The sequence below is a fragment of the Thalassophryne amazonica genome, chromosome 7 (genome assembly GCF_902500255.1).
Source record: "Thalassophryne amazonica chromosome 7, fThaAma1.1, whole genome shotgun sequence".
NCBI classification, from domain to species: domain Eukaryota; kingdom Metazoa; phylum Chordata; class Actinopteri; order Batrachoidiformes; family Batrachoididae; genus Thalassophryne; species Thalassophryne amazonica.
The window spans coordinates 52,527,091-52,547,826 of record NC_047109.1 but is presented as its reverse complement, the minus strand read 5'-3'; the positions used below and the strand labels follow the sequence as shown (position 1 = coordinate 52,547,826).

The 20,736-nt window shown below is 40.9% G+C and overlaps 1 protein-coding gene across 2 annotated transcripts in view; it reads left to right on the top strand.

Moving 5' to 3' along the window:
- lsr (lipolysis stimulated lipoprotein receptor) overlaps window positions 1–20,736 on the top strand; it is a 72,446-nt gene that overhangs the window by 6,283 nt on the left and 45,427 nt on the right. The window contains exons 2-4 of one of the 2 annotated variants that reach the window (XM_034174161.1): window positions 8,993–9,322; window positions 19,344–19,463; window positions 19,790–19,846. In XM_034174161.1, coding sequence (XP_034030052.1) covers window positions 8,993–9,322; window positions 19,344–19,463; window positions 19,790–19,846 — 507 coding nt within the window. The remainder of the gene's footprint in view (window positions 1–8,992; window positions 9,323–19,343; window positions 19,464–19,789; window positions 19,847–20,736) is intronic. The other variant, XM_034174162.1, reaches the window with a different exon arrangement.

Sequence of the window (20,736 nt, the reverse complement as noted above, 5' to 3'; positions counted from 1 at the left end):
TCAGCTGAAAACACTGTGACTCATTACGCCCACTTGGTGATACTGGCAGTCTTGTCTCACAGCCACACCCTCCAGGTGTTCCAGACTCTAAGGAAAGGAGTTTGGGGTTTTAAGGTTTTAAATGTTATTGTGGTTCATGTTAGTTTAACAGTGTTGTTAGTGTTATTGATTTATTGTGTTTTTGTAGTTCAGTTGATTTAGTCAGTTTAGATAAGTGTATTGTTGCTGTTACCATGGAGTCATTCCAGCTGGAATCATCAAATGCTCCCCACCTGACCCTCTCATATTTACATGGAAAAAAGTATATGACAGGTAATATACCTATTGGACCATATCCAAAATTTCAGATCTCTACTCTGCATACTTTTCTCACAAAAAAATTCCTAATTGGAGTAAAGTCAGCCCATTTTTTACTGCATTTTTTGGCGTCATCTAACTGGCCATTTTCAACTTAAAATATGTCAAGATATATTTGTGTCATGTCCATAAAATCTTGTAGGCCAACAGTTCTAGTCCTGGAGGCACTGTATGCCAACTTGCTGGGTTGTTGTTTAATTCATGACCTAATGCTGGCTCTCTGGATTTTTTAGAAAATTTGACCTTGCGAATTCTGGAATGACATTTTCATGTTCACAGAATCCAGAATTTTTAATGCATGACCTTCAAACTTTGCTTGTGGTTTGTCATGAACTATGTCTCTAACATTCTGTAATGGGAGATGGATAAGTCCAATAAATTTTTAGGTCTGAAAATTGAAAAAACCCTTTTTGGTCAATGTTGGAGGCCATATATCAAAAAATGATACCAGATACCAATGTCAAACTTAATTTTTTAAAAAGATCACATTCTTCACAACAAAATATAAAAAAATTGGGATGGGTTTTGACTCATTTTTCTGCAATGAATTTTTAAATTACCCTTGTTTTGGAACATTCACGCTTAGGCAAATTGTTATCTAAATGACTTGCAAATTGAAATACACATATCCAGCTGAATATCAGTGACTGATATCCAGTGTATTTTCAGTACCGAAAATACACTGATTCTGACTGATATTCAGGTGGATATGTGTATTTCAACTTTCAAGTCATTTAGATAACAATTAAAAGCTTTGCAAAGTCAAATATGAACCAAGAAATACTTTATTTTACAAAGCTATGGTTACCTTACCAAGTTCTACAATAACATACAACATCCTATTGGAAGTTGCCAGTGAAAGTGTTTGATTTTCCTGTGACATTTTCTGTAATAACATATCTTCGACCAGTAGATGTAATTGGTGCTTCAGTTTTCATGATGATATGCTGAAGAGGCACCCAGCAAAGATCTTCACTTCTGGGCCAGAAGTAACTCCTTGCAGGGCCATGTGGGTGCATAAATGTCACTTGCACATGTTGATTTGCTTCAGATTTGCTTAAGCGTGAATGTTCCAAAACAAGGGTAATTTAAAAATTCATTGCAGAAAAATGAGGCAAAACCCCATCCCAATTTTTTTTTATATTTTGTTCTGAAGAATGTGATCTTTTTAAAAATTTAAGTTTGACATTGGTATCTGGTATCATTTTTTTTGATACATGGCCTCCAACATTGACCAAAATGAGTTGTTTTTTTGTTTTTTTTTTTCAATTTTCAGACCTAAAAATCTAAAAAAAATTATTGGACTTATTCATCTCCCATTACAGAATGTTAGAGACATAGTTCATGACAAACCACATGCAAAGTTTGAAGGTCATGCATTAAAAATTCTGGATTCTGTGAACATGAAAAGGTTGTTCCAGAATTCGCAAGGTCAAATTTTCTAAGAAATCCAGAGAACCAGCATTAGGTCATGAATTAGACAACAACAACCCTGCAAGTTGGTATACAGTTTCTCCAGGACTAGAATTGTTGGCCTACAAGATTTTATGGACATGACACAAATACATCTTGACATATTTTAAGTTGAAAATGGTCAGTTAGACAATGATGCCAAAAAATGGGCTGACTTTACTCCAATTAGGAATTTTTTGTGAGAAAAGTATGCAGAGTAGAGATCTGAAATTTTGGATATTGTCTAATAGTTATCCATCACACATTTTTTTATTCAGGCAAAACTCAGGGGGTCAGGTGGGGAACTTTTCCAAAATTTGATGATTCCAGCTGGAGTGACTCCATGAGTGAGTTAAGTGTCATGTTGGCACTATGAGTGAAATGTGTAGTGTGTTTAATGTCTTCTGCCACTGCCTCTGTTTGTTAAATTAAAAGCACCTGTGTACAGCAGAATGCAGAAAAGACAAACAGCTGTGTGTGCATGCATATAATTTTTATCATGGACAAATTGGGGAGAGCTGACATTTTCTGTTTGGGTCAACAGCGTCAAAATTGAACGTTCATGAGTTTGTGAGTTCATGATTTTATTTAGTAAGTTCAATGTAAGTACATACACTCAACAAAAATATAAACGCAACACTTTTGGTTTTGCTCCCATTTTGTATGAGATGAACTCAAAGATCTAAAACTTTTTCCACATGCACAATATCACCATTTCCCTCAAATATTGTTCACAAACCAGTCTAAATCTGTGATAGTGTGCACTTCTCCTTTGCTGAGATAATCCATCCCACCTCACAGGTGTGCCATATCAAGATGCTGATTAGACACCATGATTAGTGCACAGGTGTGCCTTAGACTGCCCACAATAAAAGGCCACTCTGAAAGGTGCAGTTTTATCACACAGCACAATGCCACAGATGTCGCAAGATTTGAGGGAGCGTGCAATTGGCATGCTGACAGCAGGAATGTCAACCAGAGCTGTTGCTCGTGTATTGAATGTTCATTTCTCTACCATAAGCTGTCTCCAAAGGCGTTTCAGAGAATTTGGCAGTACATCCAACCAGCCTCACAACCGCAGACCACGTGTAACCACACCAGCCCAGGACCTCCACATCCAGCATGTTCACCTCCAAGATCGTCTGAGACCAGCCACTCGGACAGCTGCTGAAACAATCGGTTTGCATAACCAAAGAATTTCTGCACAAACTGTCAGAAACCATCTCAGGGAAGCTCATCTGCATGCTCGTCGTCCTCATCGGGGTCTCGACCTGACTCCAGTTCATCGTCGTAACCGACTTGAGTGGGCAAATGCTCACATTTGCTGGCGTTTGGCACGTTGGAGAGGTGTTCTCTTCACGGATGAATCCCGGTTCACACTGTTCAGGGCAGATGGCAGACAGTGTGTGTGGCGTCGTGTGGGTGAGCGGTTTTCTGATGTCAGTGTTGTGGATCGAGTGGCCCATGGTGGCGGTGGGGTTATGGTATGGGCAGGCAACTTTCTGGCTTTAAGAAACACTGTAAGAAATCAGGAAAAAAAATTGTGGCAGTCAGTAACGGTTACTTTTTTAGACCAAGCAGAGGGAAAAAAATATGGAATCACTCAATTCTGAGGAAAAAATTATGGAATCATGAAAAACAAAAGAACGCTCCAACACATCACTAGTATTTTTGTTGCACTACCTCTGGCTTTTATAACAGCTTGCAGTCTCTGAGGCATGGACTTAATGAGTGACAAACAGTACTCTTCATCAATCTGGCTCCAACTTTCTCTGATTGCTGTTGCCAGATCAGCTTTGCAGGTTGGAGCCTTGTCATGGACCATTTTCTTCAACTTACACCAAAGATTTTCAATTAAGATCCGGACTATTTGCAGGCCATGTCATTGACCCTATGTGTCTTTTTGCAAGGAATGTTTTCACAGTTTTTGCTCTATGGCAAGATGCATTATCATCTTGAAAAATGATTTCATCATCCCCAAACATCCTTTCAATTGATAGGATAAGAAAAGTGTCCAAAATATCAACGTAAACTTGTGCATTTATTGATGATGTAATGACAGCCATCTCCCCAGTGCCTTTACCTGACATGCAGTCCCATATCATCAGTGACTGTGGAAATTTACATGTTTTCTTCAGGCAGTCATCTTTATAAATTTCATTGGAACGGCACCAAACAAAAGTTCCAGCATCATCACCTTACTCAATGCAGATTCGAGATTCATCACTGAATATGACTTTCATCCAGTCATCCACAGTCCACGATTGCTTTTCCTTAGCTCATTGTAACCTTGTTTTTTTCTGTTTAGGTGTTAATGATGGCTTTCATTTAGTTTTTCTGTATGTAAATCCCATTTCCTTTAGGCGGTTTCTTACAGTTCGGTCACAGACGTTGACTTCAGTTTCCTTCCATTCGTTCCTCATTTGTTTTGTTGTGCATTTTCGATTTTTGAGACAGGCTTTAAGTTTTCTGTCTTGAAGCTTTGATGTCTTCCTTGGTCTACCAGTATGTTTGCCTTTAACAACCTTCCCATGTTGTTTGTATTTGGTCCAGAGTTTAGACACAGCTGACTGTGAACAACCAACATCTTTTGCAACATTGCATGATGATTTACCCTCTTTTAAGAGTTTGATAATCCTTTCCTTTGTTTCAATTGACATCTCTCGTGTTTGAGCCATGATTCATGTCAGTCCACTTGGTGCAACAGCTCTTCAAGGTTTGATCACTCCTTTTTAGATGCAGACTAATGAGCAGATCTGATCTGATGCAGGTGTTAGTTTTGGGGATGAAAATTTACAGGGTGATTCCATAATTTATTCCTCAGAATTGAGTGATTCCATATTTTTTTCCCTCTGCTTGGTCTAAAAAAGTAACCGTTACTGACTGCCACAATTTTTTTTCCTGATTTCTTATAATGTTTCTTAAAGCCAGAAAGTTGTCATTTGAAATGACTTTTTTTGTGTCATGTCTGTGATCTGCTTTTTTTCTACAAAATTAAACAACTGAATGAACATCCTCCGAGGCGGGTCATTCCATAATTATTGCCAGGGGTTGTATTTGTAGCAATCACTTCATCAAAGGTATGTTTTCTATCAGAAATCTTGCCTTTTCACATAATTAATTTGTAAACGCGAGTAGCAGCCATCCAGTTCAGCCTTTTCAGAAGGATTCAAAACGATGTTAGTGAATAACGCCTATCTTGATTTTTATCTATTTTTTTTCCCCACACCTACATAACTAATCCTTTTAAGTATAACTCTGTTAAAAACACAATTTGTAACGTGTCACTTGACAATAAGGCATGTGATGCTCATTAACATGTCCATGTTTTTAGCATGTAGCCAAAAGCATGCTTGACTTAGTAAAAATGAATACATACCTGTCGGCCTCCGAGCTTTTGTAGTTTCTCATTGCCATTAGGTTGAATAAAGCTGATCTCAAACCCTTCTATGTGTACATTTGTCTGAATTCCAAACTTGGCCAGCTTTCTGTTTACAGTTGCAACTCCCTTGGAATTTTGTGAGGATCAGAAAATCTATTCACTCCCTTATCAAACCTCAGCATGGTGAAGTGTCTTTGCAGACCTTCTGCTTCAAACATCAGACATAATTTTGTCTGTTGTTATAACAATTATTGATGGTGTTGTACTTCAAGTGCTTACAACAGTAGCATGCCTTGCTGTTTTTGGGGACGGCCATGGTTGTGTGCATGATGTCACTTTCGGGATCCCTGAGATCTCCCATAGCTCAGCTGTATCCTTGGCTTGATCGACAAATGGATTACACAGGGATGAGATTTTTCCGAGGATCCACGGATTTCCACGGATTTGACAGTCCCGGGGGTCGATTTTGTGAAACGTCCAAATCCGTTGAGAAAATTTTGGTGGGGGGGGGGGGGGTGAGAATGCAAAAAAAAAAATTTAATGCTAGGAGTACCTTTAGGGGCTTTCACAGTGGCGTATTCGTAGAGCTGCTCATTGCAGCGTTGTTTCATTTAAATACGGCCGAAATACGCGCATACTCAGCCCTTAACAGTGTTCGTTCATACTTGCAGCTGCGTGTGTTCACGTTTTAATGTGTGCACAGTCGTGTGTGCCATGCTGCACCAGTTTCAGTGCTATTTTCTGCCTCTGTGGAAGTGCGCTCTGCTGCATGGTGTGGTGCAGCTCAAAAACAGAGTCATTTAACATTATTATTATTTTTTTTATGCGGCGAGTGCGCGTTTATTTTAGAGTCACACCTCTTTTCAGCTTTGATTAGACTGATCGATCAGGACGTTTGATGAGCGCACCGACATGCAGCGAGTGCGCGTTTATTATAAAGATTCACAGCACTTTTCAGCTTTGATCAGACTGATCGATCAGGGTGTTTGATGAGCGCACCGACATGTAGCGAGTGCGCGTTTATTTTAAAGAGTCGCAGCTCTGATTAGACACACAGAGAGACAGAGAGAGAGAGTGAGAGCGCGCGCGCGAGAGAGGGGTTTTATTTTATTTTAAGGAGTCTGATAGAATACACCACTGTGACAGGCCCTTTTGTTTAATAAAATTGTCGTCTATTCAGAACACTGAGTGGTCTTTGTTTGTTATTGCCGATGCAGCAAGTTCGATCAGTCTCAGTCAGCCGAACGCGGAAGTAATGCTGTGCTGATCAGTGACCAGTATGAAGTAGGTGCACAATGAGCATGTAGTGTAAGGGAGGTAACTGTGCAGTCTCTCAACTTCCAATATTCGGTAGTTTTCCCTCCAACAAATCATAAAAACCGAGACGGTATCGAAGCGCAGTCGAAGCTATTACGCACGTTTTCATTGGTTATTACAAAGCTTATGACAATCAGCGCAAAGGATATACACATTATATGCATTTCTTCCACCCTTTCTTCGGTGTTGCGCACACACACACACACACACACACACACACACACACACACACACACACACACACACACACACACACAGTCAGTGGATTATGTAAACAGACATTTTGACATTATTGTAGTGTGCTAGAACATTGTAATTATATATACATGTATGTGTGTGTATATTATATACATGTATACACGTGATGACAGTGTTATAGGTGGAGATCACATCGACTAAATATAAACCTTATATGGTCTGACAGTTCAATGGACATAGAACATTGGATTATACATGTACATGTATTTGAGGATATACATGTACATGTATGTTTGTTGACAAGTGTGTCATGCTGAAAGTGTAGAAAGTCTAGTTATGAAAAAATATTTTGGTCACAAAAATACACATTTACATTAGATGGTCTTAGTAAGGGTTTACAGTTTGAATTATAGATATGAACACCTGGCATTTATAGTAGTTTTTAATATCATTTTAGTGCAATTTACATGTTTTAAAACAGCAAAAATGCTTTGGCTTCAGACCCCCTGGCCAGGGCTCCGTCCTGGACCCGCCGGGGCCTGCGGCCCCTGGACCCTGGCTTATTTTCCTCTGAAAATCGAATTTGCCAATCTCATCCCTGATTACATCACAGGCATGTTTATTGGTGGGGAGAAAATAAAGGCTAAACCCTTCATTTGGAGAGCTTGCAGGACAGAATACATCGAGGAAGTCCAGCATCATTACGAGAGATCTTCTTCTGAGTATTAAGTGTAATGGACTGACATTCCATGTTAATCAACGTGCTTACGAGGTCTGTTAGAAAAGTATTCGATCTTTTTATTTTTTGCAAAAACCGGATGGATTTGAATCGTGTGCTTGCGTGAGCCAACCTTGAACCTTTGTGTGCATGCGTGAATTTTTTCACGCCTGTCGATTGTGTCATTTGCTTGTAAGCAGCCTATGTTTGAGGACGGGTGTAGTCTCTCGGCAGATTTTCATTGCAAGGAAAAAGACGGAATGACTGGAGCAGCGCTACTGCATCAAATTTTGCCAGAAACTGGGCAACAGCCAGGTGGAAACCATTCAGAAGATTCAGACGGCTTTTGGTGATGATCCTATGGGCATCACACAGATTAACGAGCGGTACAACCGGTTTAAATACGTCCGCACAATGGTGGAGAGCGAGCCACGCTCCGGTCGGCCATCAACATGCTGAAATGACCAGATCATTTTCAAAGTGAATGCTGTGGTGATGCGGGACCGCCGTGTGACTATCCGAGAAATTGCGGACGAGGTGGACATCAGCACTTTTTCGGCACATTCCACTGTGACACAACATTTGGCCATGAAAAGAGTGACGGTGAAATTCAGCCAAAGGCTTTGGCACAAACCTGCTGATGGTGGAGCAAAAGCACCTCCGTGTTGAAGTCTCACAGGACATGCTGTGACATGCCCACCTCTTCCACCATTCGGAAGATTCAGATGGCTTTCGGTGGCTTTTCAGTCGTGTGACTATCCGAGAAATTGTGGAAGAGGTGGGCATCATTTTTCGGAGTCCAGCATGTCCTGTGAGACTTCAACACGGAGGTGCTTCTGCTCCGCCATCAACAGCTTCGTGCTGAAGCCTTCGGCTGAATTTCACTGCCACTCTTTTCATGGCCAAATCTTCTGTCACAGTGGAATGTGGCGAAAAAGTGCTGATGTTCACCTCTTCCGCAATTTCTCGGATAGTCACACGACGGTCCCGCATCACCACAGCGTTCACTTTGGAAATGATCTGGTCATTTCAGCATGTTGATGGCTGACCGGAGCATGGCTCGCTCTCCACCATTGTGCGGACATCTTTAAACCGGTTGTACCGCTCCTTAATCTGTATGATGCCCATAGGATCGTCACCGAAAGCCGTCTGAATCTTCCGAATGGTTTCCACCTGGCTGTCGCCCAGTTTCTGGCAAAATTTGACGCAGTCGCACTGCTCCAGTCGTTCTGCCATTTTCCTTGCAATGAAAATCTGACGAGAGACTACACCAATCCTCACACAAAGTCTGCTTACAAGCAAATGATGCAATCGACAGGCGTGAAAAAATTCACGCATGCGCACGAAGGTTCAAGGTTGGCTCATGCAAGCACACGTGATTCAAATCCATCAGGTTTTTGCAAAAAATAAAAAGGTCGAATACTTTTCTGACAGACCTCGTACATAATCAACAACATTGATGGTTTCTTGCGTAACTGACTGAGACAAAAATTATTTTAACAGTAGTTATTATGCTAGGCAATCTAATGTGTGTCCTTCTCAGAAACCTTTTTTATTCCTTTCTTCAGAGTCCACCTGGGCTGTTTCAGTACAATGCCCTACCAAGAGGTACATTGTCATTCTCTTCCAGCCTGTCACCCTCAAATGCACCTACCAGACAACCTCCACTCAGCCTCCTATTGTTACATGGACGTACAAATCGTACTGCCGAGATCCCATCCAGGCTGCACTCAACCCCAGTAGTGCAGAGAACATCCTGTCTCAGAACAACCCCAACTATGACCCCAACATTGAGTGTGCTGACAGCCAGAGGACTGTACGAATTGTGGCATCGAAGCAAGGAGATGCTGTCACCCTTGGAAAGGACTACCAGGGTCGTAAAGTTAGCTTTCTGAACAGTAAGTTATCAAAACCACACAACACTAAAATCCAGTTCAGATGGACAAAGTATTTTAATAAGTGCAGACCAAGACAGCTGTTGTTGTTGTTGTTCAGTCGGCTGCTCTTGGTTTTGTTTGGGGTTAGCACGGCGGATACAGCCAGATCCGCATTGGTAATCGGCACAAGTTATGGGTTAAAAACAAAACAAAGCAAAAGATAATTTGTGCCAGTTAAGACTCAAGACAGGTGAATTTATATACTTTAAAAGTATTTGTTTCTTCTGTTTTAAATGTATTCAATGAATGAACATTTTTCAGTTGCCATTGTGGAAGTTTATACATAATTTTTCTTTCCATTCCTGAAGTTTTAGTTTGTGGGGTGCAAGTACACCATTTTTAAAGCAAAGCCATTTTGCAAGGTATGGCCCATATCCTCCCTATTTAATCTGTAAAGATTCTATATTGTAATGTTGATTTTTGTGTGTGTGTATGTGTGTGTATATGTGTGTGTATATATATATATATATATATATATATATATATACACAAGGTCTATTAGACAATAAACCGACCCTTTTATTTTTTTTTTTAACTATATGGATTTGAATGACGTGCGATTCCACCAATCATGCTTGAACCCTCGTGCGCATGCGTGAGTTTTTTCACACGTGTCGGTGATGTCGTTTCCCTGTAGGCAGGCCTTGAGTGAGATGTGGTCCCGCCCTCTCGGCTGAATTCCTTTGTTTCACACGCTGCTCCAGACGGCGCGCGTTGCTTTATCAAAATTTTTTCTGGACCTGTGAGGAATATCCGAGTGGATACTATTCGAGAAATTAAGCTGGTTTTTGGTGAAAAGTTTAACGGCTGATGAGAGATTATGGGGTGCTTCTGTCGGTGTAAGGACTTCCCACAGAGCGGGACGTCCTGCAGCGCTTCCAGGCGCCGTCGTCGACCTGTTTCGAGCTGAAAACATCCTAATTTAAGGCTTAATTCACCCAGGACGTCGTGAGAGAACAGAGAAGATTCAGAAGAGGCCGGCATGAGGACTTTATGCGGACATTCCACTGTTTAAGGACATTTTTTAATGAAAGACGTGCGCGCAAATTCGCCGAGTCATTTCCGTGACAACTCGGCAAATCTGTGTGCGCCGCGACAGGAAAAACACCTCCGTGTTGAAAACCATTTGTAAAATTCAGACGGCTTTTGATGGCTTTCAACAAGTGAGTAACTGAGAAATTGTTTAACGGCTTGGGCATGTTCCAACTTGCCCGTTAAGGTTTCCAACGGAGGTGTTTTTCCTGTCACGACCCCCCGCGGTCGGGTCCGGCCTGACATGCGACTCTGCCCCGCACGTTCTTTCATTACAAAATGTCCGTTAACAATGGACTGTCCGAATAAACTCCTCATGCCGACTTCTTCTGAAAGTTCTCTGTTCTCTGACGACTTCCTGGGTTAACAGAGCCTGAAATGTGGAAGTTTTCAACTTGAAACGGCGAGACGCTGCCGCCTCGAAGCGCAGATCGCCGTCAGGCGCCGTGGGCCGTCCTTACGGCGACACTACCAGACCAAAATCTCTCATTAGCCGTTAAAATTTTTACCGAAAACCAGCTGAATTTATCGAATGGTGTCCACTCAGTTGTGCCTTACAGTTTTGAAAAAATTTTGATCAAACAAAGCAGCAGTCTCTGAGCCATTCCTAAACAATGAAAAAAATGACGAGAGGGTGGGCGACTCCTCACTCAAAGACTGCCCACAGGCGAATGACGTAACCGACAGGCGTGAAAAAACTCTTGCATGCCCACGAGGGTTCAAGCATGTCTGATGTAATCACACGTGATTCAAATCCATATGGTTTTTGAAAAAAAAAAATAAGGTCGGATACTTTTCTAATAGACCTCGTGTGTGTGTGTATGTGTGTATATATATATATATATATATATATATATGCGCGCATATATATGTATTGGCATGATTGCTCTTCTGGCCTCTACTGGTGGTTGGCTCTCACTGCGGTATTGTATCACTTCCTGTTCCGGAGCACAGCGGTGTTTTTCTGTATCTGTTAGCTGTTTAATCTGCGCAGTTAGATTGATCTAGTTATCTAGATTACGATTTGTTTCCCAGTGTAATCTTTACGTGCCTTAACTAAAGCACTCCTTCTGCTGAATCACCTCTAAATTATTTACACATTATTCACTTTGCGTGTTTTTAGGAATCCGCTAGCTTAGCGCAGCTACTAGCTCTTAGCCGATTTAGCATGGCGGCTTCTCCTGTCTCTCCCGCACTTTTCTGCTCTGGGTGTGAAATGTTTAGTTATTCCTCGGCCTCCTTTAGCAGTAATGGTACTTGTAATAAGTGTAGCTTATTCGTAGCTTTGGAGGCCAGGCTGGGCGAATTGGAGACTCGGCTCCGCACCGTGGAAAATTCTACAGCTAGCCAGGCCCCTGTAGTCGGTGCGGACCAAGGTAGCTTAGCCGCCGTTAGTTACCCTCTGGCAGATCCCGAGCAGCCGGGAAAGCAAGCCGACTGGGTGACTGTGAGGAGGAAGCATAGTTCTAAACAGAAGCCCCGTGTACACCGCCAACCCGTTCACATTTCTAACCGTTTTTCCCCACTCGGCGACACACCCGCCGAGGATCAAACTCTGGTTATTGGCGACTCTGTTTTGAGAAATGTGAAGTTAGCGACACCAGCAACCATAGTCAATTGTCTTCCATGGGCCAAAGCAGGCGACATTGAAGGAAATTTGAAACTGCTGGCTAAGGCTAAGCATAAATTTGGTAAGATTGTAATTCACGTCGGCAGTAATGACACCCGGTTACGCCAATCGGAGGTCACTAAAATTAACATTAAATCGGTGTGTAACTTTGCAAAAACAATGTCGGACTCTGTAGTTTTCTCTGGGCCCCTCCCCAATCGGACCGGGAGTGACATGTTTAGCCGCATGTTCTCCCTGAATTGCTGGCTGTCTGAGTGGTGTCCAAAAAATGAGGTGGGCTTCATAGATAATTGGCAAAGCTTCTGGGGAAAACCTGGTCTTGTTAGGAGAGACGGCACCCATCCCACTTTGGATGGAGCAGCTCTCATTTCTAGAAATCTGGCCAATTTTCTTAAGTCCTCCAAACTGTGACTATCCAGGGTTGGGACCAGGAAGCAGAGTTGTAGTCTTACACACCTCTCTGCAGCTTCTCTCCCCCTGCCATCCCCTCATTACCCCATCCCCGTAGAGACGGTGCCTGCTCCCAGACTACCAATAACCAGCAAAAATCTATTTAAGCATAAAAATTCAAAAAGAAAAAATAATATAGCACCTTCAACTGCACCACAGACTAAAACAGTTAAATGTGGTCTATTAAACATTAGGTCTCTCTCTTCTAAGTCCCTGTTGGTAAATGATATAATAATTGATCAACATATTGATTTATTCTGCCTTACAGAAACCTGGTTACAGCAGGACGAATATGTTAGTTTAAATGAGTCAACACCCCCGAGTCACACTAACTGTCAGAATGCTCGTAGCATGGGCCGGGGCGGAGGATTAGCAGCAATCTTCCATTCCAGCTTATTAATTAATCAAAAACCCAGACAGAGCTTTAATTCATTTGAAAGCTTGACTCTTAGCCTTGTCCATCCAAATTGGAAGTCCCAAAAACCAGTTTTATTTGTTATTATCTATCGTCCACCTGGTCGTTACTGTGAGTTTCTCTGTGAATTTTCAGACCTTTTGTCTGACTTAGTGCTTAGCTCAGATAAGATAATTATAGTGGGCGATTTTAACATCCACACAGATGCTGAGAATGACAGCCTCAACACTGCATTTAATCTATTATTAGACTCTATTGGCTTTGCTCAAAAAGTAAATGAGTCCACCCACCACTTTAATCATATCTTAGATCTTGTTCTGACTTATGGTATGGAAATAGAAGACTTAACAGTATTCCCCGAAAACTCCCTGCTGTCTGATCATTTCTTAATAACATTTACATTTACTCTGATGGACTACCCAGCAGTGGGGAATAAGTTTCATTACACTAGAAGTCTTTCAGAAAGCGCTGTAACTAGGTTTAAGGATATGATTCCTTCTTTATGTTCTCTAATGCCATATACCAACACAGTGCAGAGTAGCTACCTAAACTCTGTAAGTGAGATAGAGTATCTCGTCAATAGTTTTATATCCTCATTGAAGACAACTTTGGATGCTGTAGCTCCTCTGAAAAAGAGAGCTTTAAATCAGAAGTGCCTGACTCCGTGGTATAACTCACAAACTCGTAGCTTAAAGCAGATAACCCGTAAGTTGGAGAGGAAATGGCGTCTCACTAATTTAGAGGATCTTCACTTAGCCTGGAAAAAGAGTCTGTTGCTCTATAAAAAAAGCCCTCCGTAAAGCTAGGACATCTTTCTGCTCATCACTAATTGAAGAAAATAAGAACAACCCCAGGTTTCTTTTCAGCACTGTAGCCAGACTGACAAAGAGTCAGAGCTCTATTGAGCTGAGTATTCCATTAACTTTAACTAGTAATGACTTCATGACTTTCTTTGCTAACAAAATTTTAACTATTAGAGAAAAAATTACTCACAACCATCCCAAAGACGTATCGTTATCTTTGGCTGCTTTCAGTGATGCCGGTATTTGGTTAGACTCATTCTCTCCGATTGTTCTGTCTGAGTTATTTTCATTAGTTACTTCATCCAAACCATCAACATGTTTATTAGACCCCATTCCTACCAGGCTGCTCAAGGAAGCCCTACCATTATTTAATGCTTCGATCTTAAATATGATCAATCTATCTTTGTTAGTTGGCTATGTACCACAGGCTTTTAAGGTGGCAGTAATTAAACCATTACTTAAAAAGCCATCACTTGACCCAGCTATCTTAGCTAATTATAGGCCAATCTCCAACCTTCCTTTCAAAAATTCTTGAAAGGGTAGTTGTAAAACAGCTAACTGATCATCTGCAGAGGAATGGTCTATTTGAAGAGTTTCAGTCAGGTTTTAGAATTCATCATAGTACAGAAACAGCATTAGTGAAGGTTACAAATGATCTTCTTATGGCCTGGGACAGTGGACTCATCTCTGTGCTTGTTCTGTTAGACCTCAGTGCTGCTTTTGATACTGTTGACCATAAAATTTTATTACAGAGATTAGAGCATGCCATAGGTATTAAAGGCACTGCGCTGCGGTGGTTTGAATCATATTTGTCTAATAGATTACAATTTGTTCATGTACATGGGGAATCTTCTTCACAGACTAGGGTTAATTATGGAGTTCCACAAGGTTCTGTGCTAGGACCAATTTTATTCACTTTATACATGCTTCCCTTAGGTAGTATTATTAGACGGTATTGCTTAAATTTTCAATGTTACGCAGATGATACCCAGCTTTATCTATCCATGAAGCCAGAGGACACACACCAATTAGCTAAACTGCAGGATTGTCTTACAGACATAAAGACATGGATGACCTCTAATTTCCTGCTTTTAAACTCAGATAAAACTGAAGTTATTGTACTTGGCCCCACAAATCTTAGAAACATGGTGTCTAACCAGATCCTTACTCTGGATGGCATTGCCCTGGCATCTAGTAATACTGTGAGAAATCTTGGAGTCATTTTTGATCAGGATATGTCATTCAAAGCGCATATTAAACAAATATGTAGGACTGCTTTCTTGCATTTACGCAATATCTCTAAAATCAGAAAGGTCTCAGAGTGATGCTGAAAACTAATTCATGCATTTATTTCCTCTAGGCTGGACTATTGTAATTCATTATTATCAGGTTGTCCTAAAAGTTCCCTAAAAAGCCTTCAGTTAATTCAAAATGCTGCAGCTAGAGTACTGACGGGGACTAGAAGGAGAGAGCATATCTCACCCATATTGGCCTCTCTTCATTGGCTTCCTGTTAATTCTAGAATAGAATTTAAAATTCTTCTTCTTACTTATAAGGTTTTGAATAATCAGGTCCCATCTTATCTTAGGGACCTCGTAGTACCATATCACCCCAATAGAGCGCTTCGCTCTCAGACTGCAGGCTTACTTGTAGTTCCTAGGGTTTGTAAGAGTAGAATGGGAGGCAGAGCCTTCAGCTTTCAGGCTCCTCTCCTGTGGAACCAGCTCCCAATTCAGATCAGGGAGACAGACACCCTCTCTACTTTTAAGATTAGGCTTAAAACTTTCCTTTTTGCTAAAGCTTATAGTTAGGGCTGGATCGGGTGACCCTGAACCATCCCTTAGTTATGCTGCTATAGACGTAGACTGCTGGGGGGTTCCCATGATGCACTGTTTCTTTCTCTTTTTGCTCTGTATGCACCACTCTGCATTTAATCATTAGTGATCGATCTCTGCTCCCCTCCACAGCATGTCTTTTTCCTGGTTCTCTCCCTCAGCCCCAACCAGTCCCAGCAGAAGACTGCCCCTCCTTGAGCCTGGTTCTGCTGGAGGTTTCTTCCTGTTAAAAGGGAGTTTTTCCTTCCCACTGTAGCCAAGTGCTTGCTCACAGGGGGTCGTTTTGACCGTTGGGGTTTTACATAATTATTGTATGGCCTTGCCTTACAATATAAAGCGCCTTGGGGCAACTGTTTGTTGTGATTTGGCGCTATATAAAAAAAATTGATTGATTGATTGATTGATATATATGTATATGTATATATGTATATGTATATGTATATATGTATATAAAACATCCACCAAGGATGTAATAAAATCACCTGTGTTTGTCTGTCTCTCTCTTAGCAGGATTATGTCAACACATGGATTTTGACTAAATTTTCACCACAGATACATATTAGGCCAAGGAAGAACCCATTCAATTTTGGAGTTGATCCGGATTCTGGATCAAGTTACACTTTATGTCCGCTTTGAAGGATTATTGTTAGCAGAATTATGTCAAAACTACTGCACGGATTTTGACGAAATTTTTAGAAGATACGTATTAGGCCAAGAAGACTCCATTAAATTTTGGAGGTGACCTGGATCCGAACCCAAATTCTGGATCAAGTTTCACTTTATATACTCTTTGAAGGATTGCGTCAAAACTACTTTACGAATTCTCACCAAATTTGCACCACAGATAGATATTAGGACATGGAAGACCACTGAATTTTGGAGATGAACCAGATTCGGATCCACATTCTGGATCAAGATTTATTTTATATAGGCTTTGAAGGATTATGTCAAAAGTACTTCACGGATTCTCACCAAATTTTCACCACAGATAGACATTAGGGTATGAAAGACTCCATTAAATTTTGGAGGTGAGCCGGATCCGGATTGGCTCATCTCTGATTACTCTTTAGTAGAGAAGCTTGAATCTTCGACTGGACTGGGTTGCTTGACGTGAGGACATTTCGCTTCAAATCACAGAAGCTTCCTCAGCTAAAATTCTTTCTCTGGTAGTGTGACTTGTAGAGAAGAATAAACCAGAAGCCAACAAAAGCTGGAGTTTTTCAACCTAACCAGACCCCACCTACCGAGAGGCTGACTGCTGTAGGCTAGTGACTAAACAATAGCTCTAATTAGCACCTATTGTGCTCTAGTTAGCACTCTCCTAATGACAGGACGATGGCTCCCTTGACGACTCTTTCCTGATGACGTGAATGACTCATTACCATGAACAAAAGACTGAAACTGCTTTGACCTGAGTACCACATTGTAAACAGGGGACAAAGCGTGTCTGAGACCTGCTTCGCGGTTAAGGCTGGGTTTCAACTGTTTTACAAAGAATGCTTCCTTGACACCTCTCTCAAACCATTTCTTCTCTCTGGCTAAGATTTTAACTTCCTTGTCCTCGAACGTGTGGCTAGTGTCTTTCAGGTGGAGATGAAACCCAGCCTTAACCGCGGAGCGGGTCTCAGACACGCTTTGTCCCCTGTTTACAATGTGGTACTCAGGTCAAAGCAGTTTCAGTCTTTTGTTCATGGTAATGAGTCATTCACGTCATCATGAGAGAGTGGTCAAGGAAGCCATCAGGAGAGGCTTCCGTCCTGTCATTAGGAGAGTGCTAACTAGAGCACAATAGGTGCTAATTAGAGCTATTGTTTAGTCACTAGCCTATAGCAGTCAGCCTCTCGGTAGGTGGGGTCTGGTTAGGTTAAAAAACTCCAGCTTTTGTTGGCTTCTGGTTTATTCTTCTCTACAAGAGTCAAGACAGAAGTCAGACTACCAGAGCAAGAATTTTAGCTGAGGAAGCTTCTGTGATTTGAAGCAAAACGTCCTCACGTCAAGCAACCCAGTCCAGTTGAAGATTCAAGCTTCTCTATGGAAACCACCTGGACAACTGAGAGCCTACACAGAAACATCCGATTACTCTTGTTTATTTTTTTCCTTTTATGTTGACCCTTTAACAAACTCATTGAGATTTCATGCAGTTTCCAGCCTGGAAACCAAGAAACTGAGTCTATATTAACTGTGTTCTACAGATTGCTCTGGCCCATCTCCCACAGAAAGTGTTTTCATTGGACCAGTCACAACCATTTATCTGATGTAGAGCGGGATTTACATAGTGATTTGGGGTCCTTAACAGCAGCCAGGTTCGGCTAGCCCCACTGGCCAGTCTCAAATAGATCAGGGAAGCAGCCAAATTGGGAATCCCTGCCACACATCTTTGGGCCTACACTGTGCACAAATCCAGAGCGGACATTGCCAGATTTTTTTTTGTACTGTGGTTGGAGGTGAGCAGTGCTGTAACGCCTCTCCTTGATTGTGCTTTTACTGTGCATCTTTACAAGGCCAGACGTTCAAAGTGCAAACTTGAATGTGTCCACAGCACAGTCCCGGAGCACCACAGGGACCCTGAAGAGTTAATTATGTAAAAAAAAAAAAAAAAAAAAAAAAAAAAGTTGTGCTTGATGTACTTTTTTGATATGCACCTTGATATGCTTCCAGCGATGTAATATATGACGATGCGATGCAATACGATTCACCCCTATTCACAATTCGATGTGATTTGATATGTATTTGATGTTGATTCAAGTCCTCACTATGCAATATGTTGCGATTTGGTGCGATACAATTAATGATGGGTATTGAAAAGATTTTATCGATCAATGCCATGATCGATTCCGCTTATCGATCCGATTGCTTATCAATTCCCTTATCAATACCGCTTTGAATTTTTTGTGTACTAAAATTAGGCTTTACAGGTTTTCTATGTCACCAACATTTTATTGAGTCTTAAAGTAAATAAATATGAAATTGAACATAAATATAAATCAATAAAATCTGTACAAGGTCATTGGATCCTTGATCTCTGGAGATAAATAAAAATCAATAAAATCTGTACCTGGTTACTGGATCCTTAATGGACATGATGATGGATCCTTGATCTCTGGGCACAAATAGAAATAAACCAAAGCTGTAGTTTTTGTCCAAAGTACTTCCTTTCAGATATTAACGACATAAATGTAACTCCATTGACTCTGAGCCGAGTTCTTACAGCAGGCTGCACTGCACGTCAGGATGTAATTCATAAGAAATGGAGGACGTCTCATTTTGTGAGGGGGAAAAAAAATGGTTTTGGTCGGTTGTAGTTTATTGTTTGCATTATAACATTTGGAAAAAGGTGTCATTTGATTTAAAATGGTGATTTGCTCTGAAGTTATTAATTCTGACTGAAATCTGTGCAGCTCTTTGGAGCTGTGCACTTAGTCCCACAAAACAGATATTATTATTATTATTATTATTATTTCTATTACCTGATGGACAACTTCAGTTTACGCACCGGTTGGTGCTCATGCCAGAGAACCGTAAAACTCCAGTATGGAACAGAGGACGATTCTCGTTTCTTACCTGCAACAAGACAAGAGTCCCAGTTTGTGACTTTAATCCACACAAACGTGACTCACGATTGACATCTTTAAATGGCTTTGAGAGGGGTTCATGAAGAAATTGCGGACCTGCCGCTGAAAGCGAAGCAGAGAAGAAGTAGATACTAGGTGTACAATAGACCAAGTGGAAGAGACATGAAATGAATGTATAAATGAATAAATGTTAATATAAAATGTTTCATAAAGTAATTACCATTATATTTTTATGTTTCACACAGATGCAGAATTAAATATTGCCCAGACAGCATGGGGTGATAGCGGTGTGTACTACTGTTCTGTGATGTCCTCTCAGGACCTTTCTGGAAACAGCCAAGACTACACTGAGCTCATTGTTCTTGGTAAGATGACTTCAGAGGCATGTGTGGTTACGTTCCTAAAGATCATGCAGCGCTACTTCTTTTCTTTGTGTCCTTTCGCATTGGCTATTTTCCCCCACAAATTTTGAAGGTAGACGCAATGTTATAAAACATTTTAGTACATGTTGCACTCAAAATTGACTGGCTATACTAGTTGCTAATGAACTGGTCAACAAGCACAGTACTTTCCTGTTAGGCCGGGCTCTCAATCAGCAGTCATTGGAAGCAAAAGTAACGTTGCAGTGAGCAAAGTTAGATGGATACGAAGGGGGTTTGAAAGTAATTGTGGCTTTATCTTTCTTTCACAGAGAGAAAGTCAAATACTACTGACCTCCTGCCTGGCATTGACTTACTGATTATGGAAGGTAGTACAAACCCTGTAAAGTAGCTCAGTGATGTGTGAGGGCAGCAACATGACTAAGATTAAGGGTTAGCTGTCTAAAAGATGAAATTGCTAAATATCTCTTCCAGAAAAGTTTGACAATTTTGCTTATATTCACTTTGACTTGGGAGAGAAATGACCATCTAAACTGCATCCTAAGATTCATATCAGATATACTCTGAGTGCAGTGTTGACCACAAAATGGAAACTGTGACTTGAAAATAGACCAGTTGCTCTTCTTTCTGAGACTACAAACACCTCGTTGAATAACATGTCAGGAAAAAGTCTGATGTCGTTTTTTATTTATTTGTTTCCTGTGAAGTGACTGCTTGCCTTATAATTTACTTTCTGTGCTTGCACTCTTTTTCTTGCTGGTTGTGTTTTAATTTGGCTCAGATTCATGTGTGACTTTCAGTTGTGGGTCCCTGATATTAATTGTAATACCAAATGATATTTTCCTCTCTGCTTTGATATGTCAGTTACAGTAGTATGTGATCACAGCTTCCTGCTCTGTGCTCTTTTTATGGCATGTGCTGCCTGAACAGACATGCAGAATGAAATCTTGCTTTGGTTACTAAGACAAACTGGCTTTTCTGGTTTGACTTTCAGAGAGGAAAAGAGAAAAACAAAACTACAGTACATGTTTTGTTGTGACTTCAGTAATAAAAAACAAAATGCCAGTTATCCATTAATTCATCATATCATGTAGAACATATTGCACATGCAAGCTGTAGTCTTTGTGTAGGTAGCTGTTCTTTCAGAAAGCACTTGCATGCAGTGGTGGGTACAGTTCCGCTAATCCGCTAATTATCGAAGATAATGTTTTCATTATCGGATTAGCTTTTCAGATAACTTTGAAAACCATCATCTGAC